General features: G+C 51.4%; 2 protein-coding genes across 2 annotated transcripts in view; one reads left to right on the forward strand and one right to left on the reverse strand.

Annotated features, from left to right (window-relative positions):
- The window catches only part of LOC101987949 (cathepsin E-like), a 54855-nt gene extending 54196 nt beyond the window's left edge, over nt 1-659 (reverse strand). The window contains exon 1 of the mRNA XM_013346705.1: nt 654-659. Within this exon, the coding sequence (XP_013202159.1) occupies nt 654-659 (6 nt within the window). The remainder of the gene's footprint in view (nt 1-653) is intronic.
- Nucleotides 547-21140, forward strand: Csrp1 (cysteine and glycine rich protein 1). The gene is made up of 6 exons (XM_005348405.3): nt 547-641; nt 10030-10142; nt 14459-14627; nt 15863-15992; nt 19351-19444; nt 19908-21140. The coding sequence occupies exons 2-6, from the start codon at nt 10031-10033 to the stop codon at nt 19982-19984; spliced, it is 582 nt and encodes a 193-aa protein (XP_005348462.1). The 5' UTR covers nt 547-641; nt 10030; the 3' UTR covers nt 19985-21140.
- Nucleotides 21141-21832: the final 692 nt, after the last annotated feature.

The raw sequence follows: 21832 nt of genomic DNA on the forward strand, positions 1-21832 counted from the left end.
TACTTAGCAGAGAGATGGGAAAAGCTGAGGGGACAAGACCGCCGGAGCTGGAGGAGGGCAGCGAAGCAAAAGACCTCAGGTCTTACAGGATTTCATCCCCTCGCCCCCACCCCCCGACCACCACCACACCCGGGTGGCACATTCTCCTTTTATAGATGAACCTGAAATCAGCTGTCTGGGGGAAGTCAGTCACTGGATGAAGTAGGAGCACACTGCTTGTCTTACTCTGGTGTGCCATCAGGACACGAAAATTTAAGGACCTTCGCTCTCTTCCCTAGGGGGTCCCAAGTTTATCTCTGGTCTGAACTCTCAGGTTACGTCTCTGCTTTCCCACGTGACAAGCAGATCAGGAACCTGTAAACCCCGGCCTCCGCCCCCAAGTAAAACCTTTTCCCCAGAGACCGCCACAGCTAGGGCTCCGGCCACGCCCGGGCTCCGGGCTTTCGGGGGGGAGGGGACAGCTTCCCGGGGCTTTGCGCTGTGACATCAGCCCCGTTGTAGTGCAGTGTGCAAAACTTACGCCTGGTTGGCGTGGGGCGGGAAACGCCTTCCGGAGGGGGGAAACAAAACGGGCGCGCCGTCCGTAGCCAGCCACGGCTTCCCGGAGTGCTGTCACGCGTGTGCCTCCCAGCAACTGCCAGGTGAGTGCGCACCCGCATCGCTTGCCTCGGGTCCCCGCTGCTGCCTGTTACCCGAGTGCCTGGGGTGCACCCTGCACCTATTGGTCTTTCGCGTCCCGCCGCAGCCCTGTCGCTTGCAAGAAAAGTTTGTAGAAAAAGTGACACCAGGAGGAAGGTGGTAAGATGTGGACGTAGTTAGCGCGGCAGTGCTTCCCTTTCCTGAAAACGCTGGACCTCTTCCCCATTCCGGGACTTCCAGAGCAGCTGGCTTTCGCGTGCCCTAGGCCCAGGGTGACCTGGCTCCCCCGACGCTCCCACCGCCTGCAGGTCCCGCAGAACAATCGGGGATTCTGTGGGCCACTAACACTCATTGTAAGGCTGAGGGATGAGGACATCCGTGCCAACCCTTCCCTCACTCTTTTTCCGGGAGAAAGTACCCGTGAATGAGAGGGAGCAGCATCTGGCTTGGTGGCCTTAGAGCACAGGTATGGATTTTCTCATTCCTGAAAGAGCCAGGTGGAAGCAGACACCTTGCACCTCCCTGCCCAAGTCTTGGTGCTGGGTGAGGACTGGATGCTGAGATCTCGAAAAGCCAACAGTGACTGTTTCTTGAAAGCTGGGGACCAGAAAGGGTTCCAGAGAGTGAGCAACATTTAAGCGAGTTGGCAGTGCCACCCAACAAGCTGTTAGCAGGCAGGTGTTTCATCCAAGTGACACAGGCCTGGGTAAATTCTGCACGTTTCTGGTGCTGTACTGCTGTGATCCATCAGAGCAGAAGTCTAGACTGTGAGCAATTACATGAAGTCAAAGCCATCCCACCCACTTCCTGCTTCTTGGGTGAATGAATGGACAGCCCTTCCCCACACTGAAAGGGCACTGCACTCAGTTACCATCATAGTACGCGCAGGGTGTCCACTTGCCTTTGGTGAACACTTAGCATGAGAAGCACTCTAGAATCTCGGTGACAGGGTATCCGAAAGGCAAACTAACCGAGTTTTGACTTGGATTTGACAGTACACAGATGAACTTGGACAAGTGACAGCTCGGTTTCCTTCTGGGCCAGTAGTTGGAGAATATCACACACACACACACACACATACACACACATGCACCCACGCACACTGTCTGTAACACCCTGATCTCCTCTTGCTTCAGAGTTCCTTGCAGAAGCTCTGTTGAGATAGGTTGGGGATTTCTTCAGGACTGGGTGCTAAAGCTTCCTCCATGCTTCTGCTTCTCTCCCTGGCTCTCTACTTAGGAGCCCAGGCTACTTTGTTGGGGAGAGGCTGGCCTAGCCCGCGTTTACCGTTCCCTTGGAGGATCCAGCTGGCACTACACAGAAACCCTTTGCCTTGTCAAGGATATCCGGGGCGGGACAGACAGGCAGGGAAGGAAGTTTATCCTGCCGAGGGTGTGGTGTTGGCCTGAGGTGGTGGAGGGGACTACTGTCCCCGAGGCTGAGGGCTTAGGGAGGGTCTCCATCTCTGTGACTACCCTGCTAAGAAAAGGTGGTCTGCCCTAGTGTCAGCCATCTTGGCCCAGGTGTTCTAGAGTCAGTCAGTTCTTACTGGGTCTGAGTTACAGGCTGGGGGGGGGGGCAGTGTTTGCACTTGACTGATGGTAAGTCAACATTGGGTGATTGAAGCTGGCTATGGGAGCACTGTCTGTAATCCTAGCACTTGGGAGATGATGGCAGGGGGATCACAAGTTAGGGGCCAGCCTGGGCTACTTATTGGAGCTCTATCTCAAAAAACAAAAAAAAAATCAGTCAACTGTCAACCAATAAGTGACTGAATGGAATATGTGTAGTCGTGGATCTATCACCAACTGGCTCTCCCTCACAGGAGTGGTCACAAGTTTTTATTCCCTGCGGGTCTCCTGGTGGAGAAAGGAATTTAGTTGCGAATTAGTTGGGCTCCTGAGGTTTAGTTCTGCAAGCAGAGCTCACTGGACAAAGGTGACTTGTTAAAAGCCTGAAGGAGGCTTGCACTAAGCCCCAAGAGATGCTAGTGGCAGAGTCCCTCTTCCCCGTTCAGCTCTTTGGCATCAGCAGGCACATTGGCAAATGCTCAGAGGCACCAAACTGGTTGTCTTTCCTTAAGAGTACAGCACGCAAGTGCCTGTGCCTGCTGCTTGCTGGCGGAGCTAGATCCCTCACCTGGGCTGTCTCGGATGTTGTTCATCGGGAAGGAGCTGATGCTGGCTATTTCTGCAGAGGGGAAGGTTCAGCAGTGATAGAGACTATCCCAAAACTGCAGCTGGTCTCCCAAGGAGCTGCTGCTCAAACACAGGCCGACCGCTCCAGCAGCCGCTGCTTTTCTTTGCTCCCTCCTGGTTCCTCATTCCAGGTCACCTAAGGAAATGGGGGTCATTGGTTGTATAAGATGCTCTGCAGTGACAGCTACTTAAAAGCAGACAGGGCTTCAGTGACTGCGGCATGGAAGGGGACGTGGTTAGAACGGCTGACTTCTAGGTTTTCACTCTGCTAGGTGGCTGAGGGCACAGGGAGCCCTGCAAGTCACTTCCCAGATGTACTTTCATCCCACCTACTATAGATCTGTTATTGGAGTCATGTTTTCAGGAAAGAAAAAAAATGAGGCAGCCAGAGTGGGGAGCTCCCCTCCCCACCAAGAGCTGCTGCCTGAGGAATGAGAAGTAGCAGCTTGAGTCCCAACAGGAGCCTTGCCTGCTGTTTCCCCTCGTCAGAATTTTATATGGTAATGACGTGGCTTGGACTACGCAGCTCCCCAGGAATTTGCCTGACGTCAGTGTAGAGTAATTCCCATGTATGGTAAAGCGTGTAAATATGAGGCAGCCAGTGTCTCCAGACTCTGGTATTTCCAGTGCTTCCCAAAGTCAAGCTGGCTGAGTCTGAGGAAGAAATAGAAGGCTCACGGCTGGAATGCAGCCCAGCAGACAAGGAGGTTCCCACCCTAGGGGGTCTGGGTTTCTGCAGACAGGGAGGCTTGGGCTAGATCTTCCTGAGAGAGGTCAGCTGCCAGCAATATGTTTGTAAGGCTTACGTGATCATTTGTTTTCCTCTTTTAAAAATTAATCAAAAGCATTCAGACCTCTCTGTTCAACACACTGTCTCCGCTCTCAACATCACTCCAGACAAAAGTAAATTCAATTTGATCATACCATAATTATAAGGTTTCCTGTACTCATTATGAAATACTTAAGGAAGTCTGTGGCTGGATGTAGCTCAGCAGTAGAGTATGCACCTCGTCATGGGTCCCTGTTTCCATCTGCACATATGGCAGTCAGATTTCTGAACTCCAAGGGTAGAGAGCAGGGTGGGGGTACACAGAATGGGGGGGAACTTGAACTCTCAGTTATAGTCACGTCCTGGGGGACCTGGGTAATGGCAGCTCAGTGAGGGTTGACCGACTTCTCAGAGGTGAACTCTGTGCAAAGGTCTAATGAAATCACTTTTGGAGGGACCCATAAAGCTGAGACTGAGCTCAGTTTTTAGATGTCCCCTTTCTACCAGGGACCTTTGTCTTCAGGGTAGGTCTGCTCCTTGGGTGCTCAGGTGTCACCTCTAAGATGCAGGCTCTGTGGGTTCTGAACTTGCCCCGCCTTCCCTCTGGTTCTGTCCCTGGCTGTTCTCTGGGCTTGGGGACACGGAAGAGACAGCTGCGGGCGGGAAAGAATAACAATACTCTTGTCTACCTGGCAGGTTCCAAAGAGCTCAAAGAACTTCTAGCAGCTCATTTTGACCCAGAAAAAATAAACACCTAACAGGTCTCTACCCGACTAAGAAGGTGGGGACATGTGCCTTGAGCCTGTCACAATCACTCTTTTGCTGGAGGGAACAAGGGATTAAGGAGTCAGAGAGATGGGGTTTTTCCATTGGAGAAAGACGTGAGGTGACTTGTCAAGTGTTTGATGAGGGAGGCCCTCATCTGGGCATAGGTGGCTGGCAGGCTTAGAGCCCAGGTGATACTTCTGACCTGAAATATGACCGGCGGAATCTCTCACCTGTGTTGATGTACCCCATGCCCACCCCTTCCTCTACTGCTATAAGGGTCACCATCTTGCAGCCTTTCACGACTGAATCTCTGTATAGCTGGGAATGGGACACTGAGTCAGAGCAGTAGACATGAGTTGACTGTGTCTAAAGAGGACAGTCATTGCCTTCCAGCCTTTAGTTAGCTCTGAGGATCTTGACATTTAAAGTAAGTAGCTGATGGGGCATGCTCCGCCACTCAACAGAAAATTCAGATTTTATTCTCTGTTGAGATTATCAAGATAGTTAAGTAGGTCAAACAGAACAGAGACTACAGTCCCAAAGGAAACGAGACTCTCTGAATGAACCCACTGTGGATAATACGATTATAGAAGACAGTAGTGAGTTGTTGTTTTCAGATAGTCTTGTGAAGCCCTAAGATGTCCTAGAACATGGTAGCAAGGCCAGGCTGGTCTGGATCTCAACAGTAATCCTCCTGCCTCTGTTTCCCAAGTGCTTCCCATGTGCTACTTTGCCCAGCAGCAGTGATTGGTTAGCCCAGAGCCACAGACCAGAAAGTCTGATGTAAGACACAGGTCCCTGCCTTCTCTGCTGGGAATTGCAGGCCTCCAATGGAACTGGGGAACTAAACTCTACGGAAAGAGCTGGTCCCAGACTCATTAGCTGGGCCGCTCAGGGGTTCCTGATTTTTATTTGACCTGTTGCTTCTCAAGTCTTGCTTCTTCCAGATGTGGATCAGCAGGGAAGGAAGGAAGGAAGAGAGGGAGGGAGGAAGGGAGGGAAGGGAAGTCGGCCATCTGGCTCCACATCTGGCCTAAGCTGTAGGTGGCAACCAGAGGCATGCCCTCTGTAACACGCTATTCCTTTTGCACATTCCTATCCAATTATCATAATATGGGGCTCCATTTTGGGGCTAAACAAATGAAGTTTAGAGCAAAAAGTGCCCACTAGGCCAGGAAGAGGTACCCTGCGCTATTTAACTCCAGCTCCAGTTTCCTAAGCGCTAGGGACAGCTTCCCACAGATCTTCGGTCCCCCAGAACTGGAAAGGCGATTGAGAATGAACCTCACATCCCTCTGAGCCCTCAGCAGACTAAGAAACAGCCTTCCTTTTAAGGCAATCTAGCTTCCCCACACAGGCGGAATTTGGCTGTTGACAAGAAGAGGCTGGGCAGAAAGGAGGAGGTGGGTGAGGGGCCTACATCACCTCCCACTGGAAGGAGGTGGCCACAGATCCCTCCAGCTGGGACTCTTCACACTCAGGGTCCCCTGAGGGGGTCCCCATCTGGGCAGAGAGTGTAGAGCATGCTTCCTGACTAGGCATTGTTTCTCCTTTCCTTCTTGAAGCCTGGGGTTCCAACCAGGTTCCCAGTCAAGGAATGACCCAGCCAAGGGACACCCTGAGCCAACCTCGTGCACTGACAGGTCCTTGGCTTTCGGGCTTTCGCCCCTTTCCCCGCCCATGGTCCTGATTCCCTGGAGCCCTGCTGGATACAGCCCCTGACTCAGAGCCAGGGAGAACAAGGGGACATCTGTATGGAGCTGTGGGTCTTTCCCAGAGGGAGAAGGGCTTTATGTCTGAACAAAACACTGCCTGGAACGGCTTCCCACCACGTGGCTAAGAGACTGTGCCTCCCTTAGGGGTGTCCCTAGGGACATGAGCATGTCTGTCCTCTACGGCTTTAGGGGGTTACACAGGAAGGAGACCCTATCATGATAAACTGCATGTCTACCCCAATATGCAGCCACCCTTAAACATGTTCTCCTCACAGCCTGATGACTGGGGTCCCAGAGGACGGAAATGCTTGGGCCTCTCTTAGAATCCAGATCCCCCTCCTACAGCCGTGGTGATAGAAGCAGGTTGCCCAACTGCTCTGAACCTGGTTTTCCTTATCCGAAACTGGGCCCCTAGTCTATTCCTCAGAGGAGAGCTGCCTGAACAGAACTTGTGGTCCCAGAGCCAGGAAGGAGGGGAGATGGCTGACAATTAGACAGTGACTTATGTGCTCTTCTTGCTGAATTGCCCTTCCCTTGCATGGGTTCGCAGCCCAGTCCTGGTTCAGCAAGTGCAGTTAAGGCTTGGAGTCCTCAGGACAGAAAGGGGTTGAAGGGGTGATGAGATGTTGGGATGGGGAGTGCCCGGGGAAGGTAGAGAATCTTCTTGCAGGATGTGTGAGCCCATGGAGCTGAGGTCAGTCCTGGACCCTGATGAAGGAAAGTGGGTGTGTGCAACAGGAAATAGTCTCCCCAGATCTTCTCTGGGGACACAGTGCACCCAGCCTCTCCCAACCCCCCAGCCTCTCCTCAGTCCTCTGGGACAGCGCTCCCAGCCTCTGTCCCCAGCCTCTCCTCCATTCCAGCTCTCCACAAAGGCATGGTCTGAGGTTTTCTTCACGTTAGGTTGAACTGGGGACTCAGAGGGTTGAACAAGGACGAAACTGACAGCTTCGGTCTATGAGGCGAGGGGAACCAGCTCCGGCCAAGCTGAGATCTGCAAGGCCATGGGCAGTGTTCTGATGTCTGGTGTCAGGGGCATCTTTGGTTTCTGTTATCAGGGGCTGTTCTGTAAGGAAGCTGGAAGCTGCTGGGTGGGGATGGGGTAGAAAATGTCAGGATCTCTCTGAATACCAGTGATGTGACTGTCAAGTGGCTTAAACAATGGAGAGAGTTGGTTGTTTGTGTAACTAGTACTCAGAAGCACCCTGAGCTATAGATTTGGCTTAAACTGGTTGTTTAAAGACGTCATTCAAGACTCAGTTTACTTAATCTCTCAGTTCTTGGACTCACTTGCCCCTTGCTCCTGTCTCTTAGGGTGGTGGTGAAGGGCACTTACTCCCAAGAAGCTCTCTCAGAAGACAGGATCACTTTCTCTTCCAGAGCCCCCAGGAATTCTTCTCTCTCTGGTCTCACGCATAACTAAACAATAACTTTGGCTGACTGGGTTGGCTCATGACGCATGTCATGGCTGAACATGGACCTAGTGACTGCAACAGATGTATTCTTCCAGGGGTGGTCATGGGTGCAAGGCAGCCAGGCAAGTGGAGAAGCCGGGTGAGGTGCCAGGGGAACCTAAAGGGCACGGTATACAGCACTGCGGTGAGTGAGTTAGCCATGGGGAACAGATGGGACACAACTTGGGAAAAGTGAGGAGCCCCACCTTTGCTCATTTTCAAACATGGAGCGTGGTGGTGTCACCACCAGCAAAACGCAGAAGTCAGGAAAAACAGTCCAAAGGAGGCTGTGAGTTCAGATGGTTCGTTTGCAGATGGAGGCACCCATGTATGGGCCTACAGAGGCTCATCCGAAATTAGCTGAGGCTAGACCAGGAAGAAAGGCAGGGCCTCAGATATGTGGGAGTCTCTGTAAGGAAGGGACAATAGATAGGGAAGAATATAGGAGACTGGGACTCGATGGAACCCCAACATTTAGGAGAAGGGGGTGAAAAATGTATCTCTTTTGCTCCAACAAAACTTTGCTCCTTTTGATGTGGTGGTGTTTTGTCTCCCCAACCAGAGAGTCGGCATCACCAGCACCATTCCTACTTAGGTGGGTGTCTCAGCCTGTGTGCGTTTACCGGGTCCCACTTCTAGGTCCCAGGTGCTTCAGAGGACCTGGACTCACCTGGAGCCTTAGTTCACTCATTACTCAACTGCTCACTGGACACCACGTGTATGCCTGTGTGTCAGTTACTCAGGGTGTGGGACTCCTTGTGTGTGTCTGTGTGTCAGTTATGCAGGGCATGGGGACTCCATGATACAGATTTGGGGGTCCGTTTTCATTAGTCTTCTCCAGCTCTTGAACATCAAACTCCTGTGTCTCCCATCCTTTTCCTTCCCCAGCACCCTGTGTCCATGCACAAAGCCCTCAGCTTCCCTCATCCCCATGTATGTCCCCCCATGACAGCCTTGAAGAGCCTGTATTCCTTCCAGAGCCCTCTGTCAAAGGAGCTACCAGTGTCGTCTGCTCCTTCCATGGCTTATTTGTTGGGTGACAGGAAGGAAGCAGATCATCAGCTGAAGGACGTCGATGTCCTCCTTATCCCTGCCGTACCCCTGTGTCCCTGGCAAGTTCCATCAGCTGTTCCACAGTCTCGGACTTCTGTTATACCAGTCACGGAGGACTCACTGTGTGCTGGGCCCTTGGCAACCCACACTCCTCTAGTCCCCAGAAATAGTCTATGAAAGAACTTTTATTTTCAGCCCCATTTTCAAGATGCAGAAACCAAGGTCTGTGAAGTCCAAGCCCCTTGTCCAGGGCTACACAGCAAGTGAGTGGCAGGATCAAAACTGGACTGAATAGTCTGGTATATGGACCACAGCTCAGAACCAACACCTGAACATCTCCACGTTGGCCCAGCCTGCCTGGAATCACTGTCGGAGTCCTAGGCTGGGCCAATGCCTTTCCTAATTCCAGTGCTCTTCAGGCATAGGCATTGCTGCCAATCTGACATCATAGCGCTAGGGGACAGTGCCCCGTGTGCCAGTCTCTTGTGTTTTAAACTCTTTTGTTTATTTTAGTTTTCTCTTGTTGAGACACAGTCTCATGTAGCCCAGACTAACTTCAAACCCACCCTCTATCTGAAGCTGGCTTTGCATTTAAGATCTTCTGGCCTCTGTCTCTATCTAGAGTGCTGGGGCTAACGGCTCTTCCGCCACATCTATCTTGGTTTTTTTGTTTGTTTGTTTGTTTGTTTTTTCATTACGTGGCTCAGGCTGGCTTCGAATTCATCTCAGCCTTTTTTACATGTTGGCATCTCAAACATGGATCACCATACCCAACTCAACCCTTTGCCCATCACCTATGTTACATACAAGAGAATGCATATGCCTATGTGTGTGGTTCAAAGGGTAACTATTCCAAAGGAGGCTTCCGTGGGTCAGGAGGAAAAGCACTGCCTAGTGCTTTTGCACTCCCCAGGGACCTCACCCTGTCCCTTCCACTGCTAGAACTGATGACTCTGGGACAATGGATTGTGATGTCCCTTCTCTCGCCTATCTGGGGTACTTTCCTTCCCATATGCTCTTCCCTTGATAATATGAGTTTTCCCTACTCATGAACTGTGCACTGCTTTAAGATTTACAAACCCCACTTGATCTGTCCCTCAGGTGTCGTTCTTTGTAATGAGCCCTGGTGACACCTGCCACGGGCTAGCTGGCTTGCACTGCTCCTGCATGTTCTTTGTGAACCTTGTCTCTTGTGATCTTGTTGTATAGGGTGGCAAGCATAGGGCCAACACACAGCAGCTCCCCGGGAAATAGGATGAGGTAGGAGAAGCGGACCCTCCCACATACATACATTTGCCAATAGTGACTGGAGCCGGTCTTAAGAACGAACCAGAAGTAAGCTCCCAGGACTGACCATCCCCTAGGAGGCCTCCCTGCCCTGGGAGTCTGTTTTCCTCTCCATGCCTCATTCTTATATTTGTCTTCTTTTCCAGAATGCCAAACTGGGGAGGTGGCAAGCGATGTGGGGTGTGCCAGAAGACGGTGTACTTTGCCGAGGAGGTCCAGTGTGAGGGCAACAGCTTCCATAAATCCTGCTTCCTATGCAGTGAGTACCACCAAGGCCCGCTGTTGCCACCAGGGACCTGGAGAGTCTTGTCCCGTCCCCCCCCCACCCCCACCGCAAGCTGGGCCTGTTGACACCCCAGGGAACTGGTCCCTAGGGATGTAAACAGCTTGACATTTGGCTGAAGCCCAGCTGGGGAGGGGAACACTTAAGGGCCTCTTTGTTCCCTTTCAGAAGCTGTTTTTCAAGGGGTGAACTGGCCAGTGCTGGTGGGGGTGGCAGGGGTGTGTGGGGGTGGGGCGGGACAGGGCTGAGAGCCAAGCTGGAAGGGCTCACTCAGGGAAACTTTCCACTCTCTTTGTTGCTGCCACTGTCCTAGCATTCCCCAAAGTGGCACTAATCTTCAGATCACCCCTTGTTAGGTAAGAGAGGCCACAACCCTGAGGTCAAAGAGAGGAGGACGTTAACCCTCTCCCTTGCCTCTTCTCAGCAGTGTGTCCCCTGGTTTCCACTCCCGCTCCCCTTGTACCTGGGTCCGGTGATGTGTACTGAAAGTGGCGACTCGGAGAAACCCTCCTCGATTCCTAAATGATTGCTCTTTGTGGTCAGAGCAGAAGTGTGCGTTAAAGAGAGAACCAACCCTAGCAGCTGTTTCCTGGGAGACAGGCCGCGGGATGGCAGACAGTACTGGTGTCTTAGTTATCTGATTAGGGCAGGGATTACAATTTTCTTTCTATTGTTTGTGAGATGATAGACAGGTTCAATGCTGCATAGGGTTAACTGTGAGAAACGAAAGGAAAGAGTTGGTAAAACAAAGAAAGCACTTGAAGAAGTGTGTGTGTTCAGTAAACACACAAACTCCCACACGGTCATTGATAAGAGCTCCATAGGAGGAGAGCTCACCACAGTTGGCGGCCCAACCCTCCTGAGAGCTACAGGAAATGAAGGCCACTACCTCCCACTCCATGAGATCAGTCAGGAGTTCTGCACTGCTTTGCTTCCCCCCACCCCGTGGCTTGATCTGGAGTGGGATCCAGCTGGCTCATGTGTTACATGTTTACCTGATGCCAGCCTGAGGCCACCCAGCACAGGGCAGCAGGGTCCTCACACTGCCCAGCAGTCCTGGAGTGCCAGTCCCTGGGCTCACGTGATAAATGAGGAGATGACAAGCTTTTGTGGAGCTCTGCTGGCTTCCAGCCTTCTGAGGAGGCTGTTGACAGCCGCAGCTGGTCCACAGCAGCTCATCATGTAAGGGCTTTTTTTAAGGTTTTTTTTCCTTCCAGAGGGACTGAGAGACAGCTTGGTGCCAGCTGGGAAGGGGGTCTGGACGTCAGAGTCTGCAAGGCCCCTCTCTGCTCTCCAGTGTTGCTTGATCACTGACTGAAAGGGACCAGCTATAGCTGTGTCCAGAACTCTGGCTTAAGTCCTGATGTGGAGGACTAACTTCTGGTCCGGCGTGGATGGAGGTCAGGAATTCAGGGGGTGGTTCAGGAAGGAAGGAGCAGGGCCTGGGGCAGGGTGTGTGTGTGGGGGGGGGTCAGGGATTAGCAGCAATGGCAGAAATTGAGGCTAGGGAGGGCCTGCTCTGCAGCTGTCACTCTAGAGTCTAGGCCATGGTTGTGTGTCACTGGCGTCTTGGGCCTGTACAGTTCCCAGGTGTCAGCTCCAGCTGACTAGGAACCCTGTGCTGTCTAGGCATGCTGGGGTGTTATCCCCACCGTCTTACTCCTAGTACCCCTGAACAGCACGGCCTATGTTAGGATCTCACTAGAGATTTGGGCAGGAACGGGAGGAGCACAGGTCCCCTTCCAGTCAAATGGTTGACTGAAATTCATAGTATTTATGGTGACCCATAGAATCAAAGGGCTTTTCCTCCTCAGGGGGTCTATTAATTCCAGTCCTTCGCTGTGCATCAACTCAGTTTGTCACTGTATACACGCTTCTGGAGGTCTAGGATCGGTATGAAGAAGCCGGGATGACACAATAGGAAAGATAAGAGAGACCACATCTTCCTGGGTTTGGCCTGAGGTAGAGGCCTGCAGTAAGCCTGCCCTCTTTTCCACTCTGCCCCCTCAATGCAGTAGAGAAGCCTCTTCCCACTAGATGTCAAGTGAGTGATAGACACAGCTTGAGTTCAAGTCCGGTGAGAGCCTCCCCTGAGGTGGTATGCCCAACCGTGAGCTCCTTTCTGGGGTGAGCTGGGCTGAGCAGCCATTCTGTGGACAAGAAGGTCCTGTTTGTCTTAGCTCTGCGCTGGTGGACACTGGGACGGAAGCCTGCTGGTGGGCCCGAAGCTGTCCCAGAGTCTGGGCACGAGGGAAACTTGGAGAAGCCTCAGACACTCTCTGATCCCCAGGCTGAGTCAGTTTTCACTTTCTGCCTCTCTAGAGGAGCCCTAGCCTGGCGGCAAACCAGGACTGGAAATCAGAGCTGGGATCTGACTTGGCCTTGCTTCTGGAAGACTCTGTGGCCCTGACTGGGTTTATTGTAGGTTTTCGTTTTCCTTCCAGAGGCAGAGCCGTGCTCCATCTTTGGGTGTGGTGGGTGGGTGCCTCTTTTCCATATTCCCAAAGAGCATCACACGGCCCCATGGAGCCAGGTAGCATCGGGAAACAGTTTCTGAGAATACACTGACTGATCTAGGGTTTTTGTTGTTTTCTGTTTTGCTTAACCTGATTTAGAGGACATTTATTTAAGCCTTCCTTGAATGAAGGATATATTCAAAATTTCCCTTGACCAAGCTTTTGTGAGAGACCCCACAAGTGAGCTGAGTCCCCTGCTGTTATCCTTGGGTGGAGCTGGAGGCTATGATGGAGTTACAGTGGGCAGGACTGTACCACTGAGAGAAACAAAGAAGAAAGGAGCAGGCGGTCTTGACCAGTGTGCCAGGGAGCCACCTACAGGGTGTGGGCTTGTAGGCCCAGGGGTCTCCAGAGTCAAGTTCCTCATCCTTTGCTGGAGTGTAGCCACAAAAGGCCTTCTCTTCTGGGCTCTTATCTCTGTTTTCTTCCTTCCCTCCCAAGTTTGGAATTCCCAGTTCAAAGTAGGTCTAAGGGAAGCAGTTCCCTGCGAGGCTGGTTCCTGACTTCCCGCCCTAGAAGGGAATGTTGGAGCCTTGGCCCGTTGATCTCTGCCTTAATGTTCTTCCCAGAGCCAAGCCCCAGGGGAGGAGGTGGGAGGCTCCATATTTGGGTGCCTGAGAGTGCTGGAATGAGGTAGGGATCTCAAGTGCTGGACAGGAGGGTCCTTATTTAGACTGGAGTCCCCAACCTGGGGCTCAGAGAGAACTGGAGCAGTGTTGGACCTTTAAAGGCAGGAGAATGGCAAGTCATAACGAATGGTCACTTCCGTGGTGTTGGCAGACCTCTGGCTTCACAGGAGGTGTTTTAGGTATTTAGGACTCAGTCCAGTTGGGCAGACTCAATTCGAGGTGGGAAGATGGAGCAGGCGCTCCCTTGTCCCTGGTACGTCCTGTGTGCAAGGCTAGAAAGAGTGGCTGACATTTATTAAGAACCCTGGTGCATAGGGTGCTGAGCTAGTATGTCATAGCTAAGATCTCCCTTGATTGTCCTAACTTCCTTTTAGGGCAGATGTGTTTATCCACACTCATAAATGCGGACGCTGAGCCTGGAAAGGCAAAACAGTTTGTCCCAGCCACCCAGATGGAATGGGGAGCTGGGATCTGAGTCCAGACTCTCCCCTTGAATGCTGGGTATCTGGCACAGCTCATCGTGAGAGCAACAGAAGTGTGTAGGAGGCTTGAAGTTTCTCTAGTGCACTGCATCCTGCCTCTCCTACCCTGTGACCCAGGCCATTCTTCCACTGGGTGCAGCCCCACTTCTCAGTGCCTACAACTGAAAACTACAGATCGAGTTCTGGGTATCATGACTCAGATCTCATCTCACAACCCACCATGCTGGGTGTTTGATCCTTGTTTCATTTCTCTTCTGGGTGCATCGCTTCACCTGCGTACCTGCTCCTGTTGTAGTGACACACCCAGATGTGTTTTTTTAATGCCCCTGCCAGAGGCAGGAAAACCCTGCTCTCCTCCATGCCCTTCTGTTTCCTTTCTGATTGGGACTCACGATCTCTGTATTAGGCAGAATGTAAAACTGTGGCCTACAGTCTGCCTAGGCTGTGGCTTCTGAACCTTGGGGTGCAGTGAGACTTGGATAGGTACTAGGGTATAGAGGTCTGAGAGAAGCACCCCTAGATTCATGGAAGTCAGGTCCTGACCACCTGGAGTCGCATATTCCTGGAAGCCAGCCCCTTCTCACCCCGCTGGTCTCCTTTTTTGCATAAGGCTCCCAGGAGGCCCCCGAGAGTTACATCTCACCATTCCCCTATCTCCTCCCCAGTGGTCTGCAAGAAGAATCTGGACAGCACCACTGTGGCCGTGCATGGAGAAGAGATCTATTGCAAGTCTTGTTATGGCAAGAAGTATGGGCCAAAAGGCTATGGCTTCGGGCAGGGCGCAGGAACCCTGAGTATGGACAAGGGGGAGTCTCTGGGCATCAAGCATGAGGAGTGAGTACAAGATCTCTCCACCTTTTCTTGAGTTCTCACCCTGCTCCTGAAACAGACACCAATGAACCACTTTTGGCTAAGCAGTGAGAAGTCTGGGAAACTGTTGATTTAAAAGAGAGAGCTGTGTGTGGTGGCCCATGCTTGTCCTCCTAGAGAGGAGGCTGAACCTGGAAGATCTTGAATTCAAGGTCAACCTGAGCTACAAATAAAGACTCTCAGAAACAAACAAACCAAAAGCCAGGCAGGGGAGAAATGGCTCAGTGGCACCTAAACGTAAGAACCTGAGTTTAACCTCTAGTACCCATGTAAAAGTTGGGTACTGGCAGTGTGCACTTATAGCCCCAGTGTTGAGGAAGTGGAGACAGGGGGATACCTGGGACTTGCTGGTCAGCTGTTATAGCCAAATCATTGAGAGACCTGTCTCAAAAGATAAGTGATGAAAGAGGAGACCTAATGTTGGCCTCTGGCCTTGACATGTCTGAACACACATATGCAAGTTCATTACATGGACACACTCATGAACATACACACAAGTACACATACACACACACATACATGCACACCAAAATCAAACAGAAAAGATGAACAAATAATAAAATGAAAATAAACGAAAGGAAGTCACACAGCCGCTCTCTTTGTGGGGCAGCTGAGCATCAACTTGAGACAGTCATCCTAGAGCCGGAAGGGGCCCCAAGAGTCATATAGTTCAATTTCTTCATTTTATAATTGAAAGCACAGAGGAGTGTCAGAGCCCCGCCACCCTTCACCCCTGCTAAGGGGAAGTAGTTTTCTTCCCTGGGACTTGCCTCAGGGTGTCACTGGGTCTACCAACCCTCACCCTCGGCCATTTCTTGCCTCTGAGCTGCTGAGTGGCTGGTAGCCTGGCCATTGTCTTAGGAATGGGGAAGTGGATGGGCCGATGAAGAGTTACCAAAATCTGAGCCAAGGTCTTTGCCCTAATGGGGCCTGTCAGCAGACTTCTCCTGGAAAGAATCTAATAATAGACCAGCTGCAGAAATGAGGGGCTGAGGGGGGATTCTTAACAAACGATGTGTTAAATGATGCTAGAGCCTTTAAGTAGGTGATGAGGAAAATGTGTTGTTTTGATATTACGCTGAGCTTTGGGATTTCAGAGGCCATGGTGGCTTTAGCTCTGGTGGCCCTGTCCCTGGCAAGAGGCATGCGGGTTTTGCCCCTGCGGTATCATTCATCTCTACACGTACTTCTGCTTGTAGGGCCCCAGGACATAGGCCTACCACCAACCCCAATGCATCCAAGTTCGCCCAGAAGATTGGTGGCTCTGAGCGCTGTCCCCGATGCAGCCAGGCGGTCTATGCTGCGGAGAAAGTGATTGGTGCCGGCAAGGTAAGATGCTCCCGGGCAGGCGTAAGGAAGGCAAAAAGGAGGTGTGCTTCTGAATTAGAGCTTTACAATTGACGATTCCAGCTCTTCTAAGGCAGCAGCCCGAGCACGGAACTTTGCTTCCTTCCAGAAACTGAGTATCCTTGTCCCTGTGGGTTGCTTCTTCCAGACCCCAGGGGGAGCTCACCTAACCCACGAACTGTATTGTTCTCAGTGTGGCAGATTGGCCAGTTTGTAGGGCATCGCTAAGATGCGTACCCAGGGTTCCGAGATCTGGTACTCTAGAGTTGAGGGCTAGAGCCTAAGAATATAGATGGGTATTGAAGGGCCCACCCCCTAAGATTACGTGGCTGGATTTTCTAAGAGGGTGTCTCTTTCGAAGAAGAGTCACAGCTTTAATCAGATTTTAGGAGTTTTGGTTCCAGAAATATTTATAAATCCTCTTGGAATATACATTTGATTTCGTGGGGTGTGTTCTGCCAGAAACTCACCCTTTAACCCTGAGGACAGAGATTCTCCTGGTAGGGCCTACTAACCTACGGGAAGTTTTTTCTACACCATTTATAATTGCCATGACTACCGTCCCAATGGTATTCTGATAGTCAGGAGTGCCCAATGAGAACCACCCTAGCCAACTAACTGTCCGAACAGCCCAGCAATCATTTCCTTGATGTGCAGGTCTTGGTAAGAAAGAGCAAGAAGCCCTGAGGGTTTGCAGTCTTAGACTAACAGTCAGCAGATCACGGCACATGGCCCTCAAGCAATGTGGCTGGAGAAGGCTTCTGTGAGGCCTGGGCTGGAAGAGCGATTTAACCATGGTCACACAGCAAACCAATAGATCCATGATGCCCAGAGCCCATGGCTAACTCTTTTTGGTTTTGGCCATGACTTTGACTGCTCTTTGATCTTGAAGAATGGGGTTCGGGAGTGATGGAGTAGGAACTAACACGTGGGTCAAATCTGGACCATGGTAGCCCCTTCATTGCTGCTGAGATTATCTCCATGACACAGACCAAGAAAACGAGAGCCAGAGGAATGAATGACCTGCCCATATCATCTAGCTAGGAAGCGAGCCAGGAGCTCAGCCAGGTTTGCTTGATTCTGAAGCCCTGGCTCTTACTACTGTTGACTTTACTATGGGTCACTTAACCCCTTTGGAAACATTTCCACACTTGCAAAGACAGGAAGGGTTGTTAGTGCCACTAGGGCAATGAACTGCCTGGGCCCTAGGTAACCTGCTTGAATCGTGGTTTTACAATTTACTCCTGTGCACTGGGACCAGTTCAGCCTTCCTAAGCAATAAGTACGCATAATGTGGGCCAAGGAGTGATGGTCCCTGATAAACAAAATGGTTTGAAGAGTACATGAGGTTATACATGTCTAACGGGCAAAGCTGTGGCTTAAATGTCATGAAAGCAGGAGTCAGTCATGGCCACACATGCCTGTAATCCCAGACTGAACCCCCAAAAGGAAGGAAAAAAGAGGAGACATTACTATCACAAGTCAGTTTTCCCCCTTTGCCCAGGGGAATAGGAAATTACTAAAGAAACACCCAGGAATCCTTATTTCCATGGCATAGGGTAAAGTTAAGATTGTTCTGGGGAGGGGCAGTGATTTACTGGAGAGATGGCTCAGTGGTTTAGAGCATTGGCTGCTCTTCCAGAGGTCATGAGTTCTATTTTTTTTAAATTTATTTATTTATTAAGTATTTCTGCCTCCTCCCCGCCACTGCCTCCCATTTCCCTCCCTCTCCCCCGATCAAGTCCCCCTCCCTCATGAACTCGAAGAGCAATCAGAGTTCCCTGACCTGTGGGAAGCCTAAGGACCGCCCACCTCTATCCAGGTCTAGTAAGGTGAGCATCCAAATTGCCTAGGCTCCCCCAAAGCCAGTACGTGCAGTAGGATCAAAACCCCACTGCCATTGTTCTTGAGTTCTCAGTATTCCTCATTGTCCGCTATGTTCTATTACCAGCAACTGTATAGTGGTTCACAGCCATCTATAATGGGATCTGATGCCCTCTTCTGGCCTGCAAGTGTACCTGCAGGTTGAGCACCACATACATAAAATAATAAACATTTTTAAAAAATACAGATTGTACTGAGTAGAATAAGAACATTTTGAGTTCAAAGGAACACGGAGGAAGAAACCCCCTTGAGAAGCATTAAGGAGCCAAAAGGACCTTTCAGTGTTGTGTAAATGAGAAGAGATACTGAGCTTATATTGAGGGTGGCTGAAAGGATGTAAATTCCGGGTGACAGCCTGTGTACAAAGAGGTTTGCACAGAGCACCGAGGAGAATTAAGCTCATTCGTCCACCCGTCTCAGCTCCCTGAGGATCACTGCTGCTGTCTCTTGGGTGAGGTCCAGTGACCAGGAGATTTGCTTGTCTTACCCTCCAGCCTGGGTGTTGGTGGTTATGCTGAGGAAGTCACTATCGTTCATAGCATTGTTTGCTGTCCCAACTGAATGCTACCAGTCTCCTCTGTGTACACAGCACCTCAGCTTGTTCAGCTGCTGCTGCTGGGAGCTGGTTGTTGAGTTGTGTTGTTGATGCTGTGTTGCCGGCGTGTGTGTGTGTGTGTGTGTGTGTGTGTGTGTGTGTGTGTATACACCGCATACAAACTTGAGTCCTTCCTCTTTGAGTCACCTCTTGGAACCACAAAGGGCCTTCTGTGGCCCTTTTCTGTGACAGACTTATTCTCCTTTCAAAAATCATACAAATTTGATTCAGGACTTCCTCCGTGCCTGGCCCCATGTGAGCACTGGCCCTGGGGAAGTCATTCAACTCTGGCAGCTGGCTAGCTAAGGGAATAAGAACCCACTACTCTCTGAGAGCTGAACCGAGGCACCGAGTTCTAGAACTTCAGAGGCTGTGCTGGTCCAGTGATTAAACACCCATTCTGCAGCTGTGCCCCAGCCACTTCCACATTAAATCCTCACCTCTACTCTGCAAGATAAACAGACAGGTCTCCCGGGGAGGACATCCGGGCAGCTAATCAAGTCACATGTGGCAGTGCCAAGACAAAGCCAGAGCCTTTCCAGTTTTACAGGCAAAATGGTGTGGAGAAGGCTTGCTTGGAAGCCTGCGGGGGTTGCAGCTACCCAAGTGGGCTGTGACCCCTTCCACGGTCGGTGCAGCTGGAACCACCAAGCAGTGAGCCGTTGTAACACTTCTTGGTGGCATACTACTAGGGTGTGCTTGGTCCCTGGTCTGTTTCCTCTGTGTCTGGGCCACATTCTCCTAGACACTCCCCTACTCCTGCCCGACTTGTAAAATATCTGCCCACTATGGCAAGTTATTGGACTATAGCGGACTGTCTAAGTCACTTCCATGATGTTAACTGTTTCCTTTCTTTCCTAGTCCTGGCATAAGTCCTGTTTCCGCTGTGCCAAATGTGGCAAAGGCCTTGAGTCGACCACCCTGGCGGACAAGGATGGGGAGATCTACTGCAAAGGTGGGTACTTCCACCTCTCTCTGAAGAGGGGAAGGCTGGAGGAGGCAGGAGACCAAGTGCCTGTGATGTCACTAACTAAACGAACCAGCTCCTTGCCATCCGTTCCAAGAGCCAGAGAATCCCCTTCATGACACAGATGGTGAAACCAGACCAGAGGGAGAATGGCACTTGGCCAGAGTCAGAAGGAACATAGGGCAGGGACAAGGGTCATAGGACAAAGGTCATAGGACATAGGCCTAGGATCCTAATATCTACCTGTCCAGTGTTTTTTACAGCAGATGATTCATTCCATCTTTGCAATGATGGGGAAATGGCTCCTCACTGTTGAGGCTAGGAGTCCAATAGGGATGGGGAGGTGGACATTGGTGGACTGTCCTCAAGACTAGGCACAAGGAGTGGCAGGAGGAACTGCTATGGGGACAGGAACCCCTTCTTTACCCCTTCTCTTCTTTTCTCTCTGCAGGATGCTATGCTAAAAACTTTGGGCCCAAAGGTTTTGGCTTTGGACAAGGAGCTGGTGCCTTGGTCCACTCAGAATGAGCCTCTGCTGCCTGTGTACCCTGCCTACTCCTGTGCTTTTTGTCATCAGTCCCTGCCCAGAAGCCTTGGACACCTCCAAGATTCTCTCTCTCACTCAGCCCTGGCACACAGCACTAATGTTGGACTTGGGTATCTGGCTTCTTTTGGTTTAGGGGTCTGCCTGAGCTCCTACCCCACTAAGGGCTTCCTTCTGCCTGGCATTTGATACCACCACCTTTAGGAGACATCTGTCACCCCTTTAGAGAGAACAGGTTCATCTTCCTACACTTCACCCCCACAGACCAGATGTCCACCCTCTCCTGGCCAGGACACCTGAACCCACATCTTTGGAGCCCAGAGGAGCTAAGCAGCAGACCTGGCGGGTGGGAAGCAGGACCAGGATTGGTCTGGGGAAGGCAAAAGTTTATTGGATTCTGAGAGAGTCTCATCTAGGAAGGAAGCTGAGCTTAGTGCCCTTCAGAATAAACCTGAGGCTTCTCAGTTAGGGGAGTCCCCTTGGGAGGCAGAGATGTGCAGACAAGGTTGTGGACCACAGGAAGGAGCTCTTTCTTTGGGCTCTTGCCTTCGAAAGTGGAATGGGTATTATCACACTTGGGAACGGAGAAGCACCCAGGTCAGAGGACCCCACAGTCTGGAGGTTGCCTGACTCCTTTAGGCATCAAGTTCCCTGTTTAATGGGGAAGGGGAGAGCCTAATGAAATACTTTGAACACGCATTCACATTTATCATGGAATATAAGAGAACGGTCAGCTCTGGTCCTAACTCTGGGTCTGGTGGCTGGGATGGACAGTTTCTCTCTGTGCCAGCATAGCCCAGGGTAGTGCTTTGTTCTCGCCACTCCTAATAGGCCTCTAACGTGGAGGGAGACGGAGGTAGCGCGCCTTCTTGTTACACCCTTCCCTCTGCCTCCAGTCCTCACTCCTCTTCAACTCAGACCCAGACCCCGCCTCTTCCATCCCACCCTTCTCTTAGGGACCTTCACTAGCTTCCAGGCCCCAAGGTCAGGTACAGAGGGAGGAAGGGGAAGGGCTGGGCCTTGATGCTCCCAGGGACTGAAGGGACAACACTGTCTGCAGGCATTTGCTGCAGGAGCGGTAGGCATGGGCTGTGCGGAAGCTGATTTCTCATCTGGTCAATAAAGCAGTTTAGAACAGAACTCTGGTGTCCATCTTCTGGCGGTGGGGCCCTGCCACACCTTGGATCCAGGTCAGGAATCAGAGGAGAACAATTACAACAAGGCCTGCTGGAAATGGATCAGAGAGGATTCACTCAAAGAGCTTCCTAAGGTCTGCTTACTTTGTAGTACCCGTTCTAAGGGAACCGAACAACCGAACGCCACTGCCTTGCCTTGATTGCCCTCCACCCCACCTCAGATCATGGGAATTTTGTGGACTTGGCTTTTGAGAGGCTCAGTTAGGACCCAGCAATGTGCTCAGCACTTCAACTTGGAAAGCCCCTTGTAAAGAGAAACTTGGCCAGAGGAACTTTCTGTGTCAACTCCAGAAATCTCACTTCCTCCGGGAAGAGTTGGAGTGCGAGGGGGGTGCACAGCTGGCGGCCTGCTTCCCTGTTGGGGCCCCACATCCAAGAACAAGGAAGACCGGGCTTGGGAAGTAGGCTTGTCTGAAGGGTTGCAGAGCTGCTTATCTTAGGCGCACCTGCCATACCTCACAGCCACCTTCCGGGTCAGTCCATGAAATTGAACTCACACTAACTTTTTCAAAACTACGAGTAGAATTTAAACAGTAGGTGCTTTTGCTTGTATTAGCAGGCCAGCAATGCTCCTCGTGGGACCTACACCAGTGGAGTAGAGGATAGGGAAGTGCAAAGGAACACAGGTCCAACACC

Source organism: Microtus ochrogaster, chromosome 6 (genome assembly GCF_000317375.1).
Source record: "Microtus ochrogaster isolate Prairie Vole_2 chromosome 6, MicOch1.0, whole genome shotgun sequence".
In the NCBI taxonomy this organism is placed as follows: Eukaryota; Metazoa; Chordata; class Mammalia; order Rodentia; family Cricetidae; genus Microtus; species Microtus ochrogaster.

Excerpts from the sequence above, each read along its gene's own strand:
- Csrp1 (XM_005348405.3), top strand. The coding sequence starts at position 10,031 with ATGCCAAACTGGGGAGGTGGCAAGCGATGTGGGGTGTGCCAGAAGACG. Across the intron at positions 10,143-14,458 it reads TAAATCCTGCTTCCTATGCA|TGGTCTGCAAGAAGAATCTG; the intron begins GTGAGTACCACC and ends TCTCCTCCCCAG. Across the intron at positions 19,445-19,907 it reads TGGGGAGATCTACTGCAAAG|GATGCTATGCTAAAAACTTT; the intron begins GTGGGTACTTCC and ends TTCTCTCTGCAG.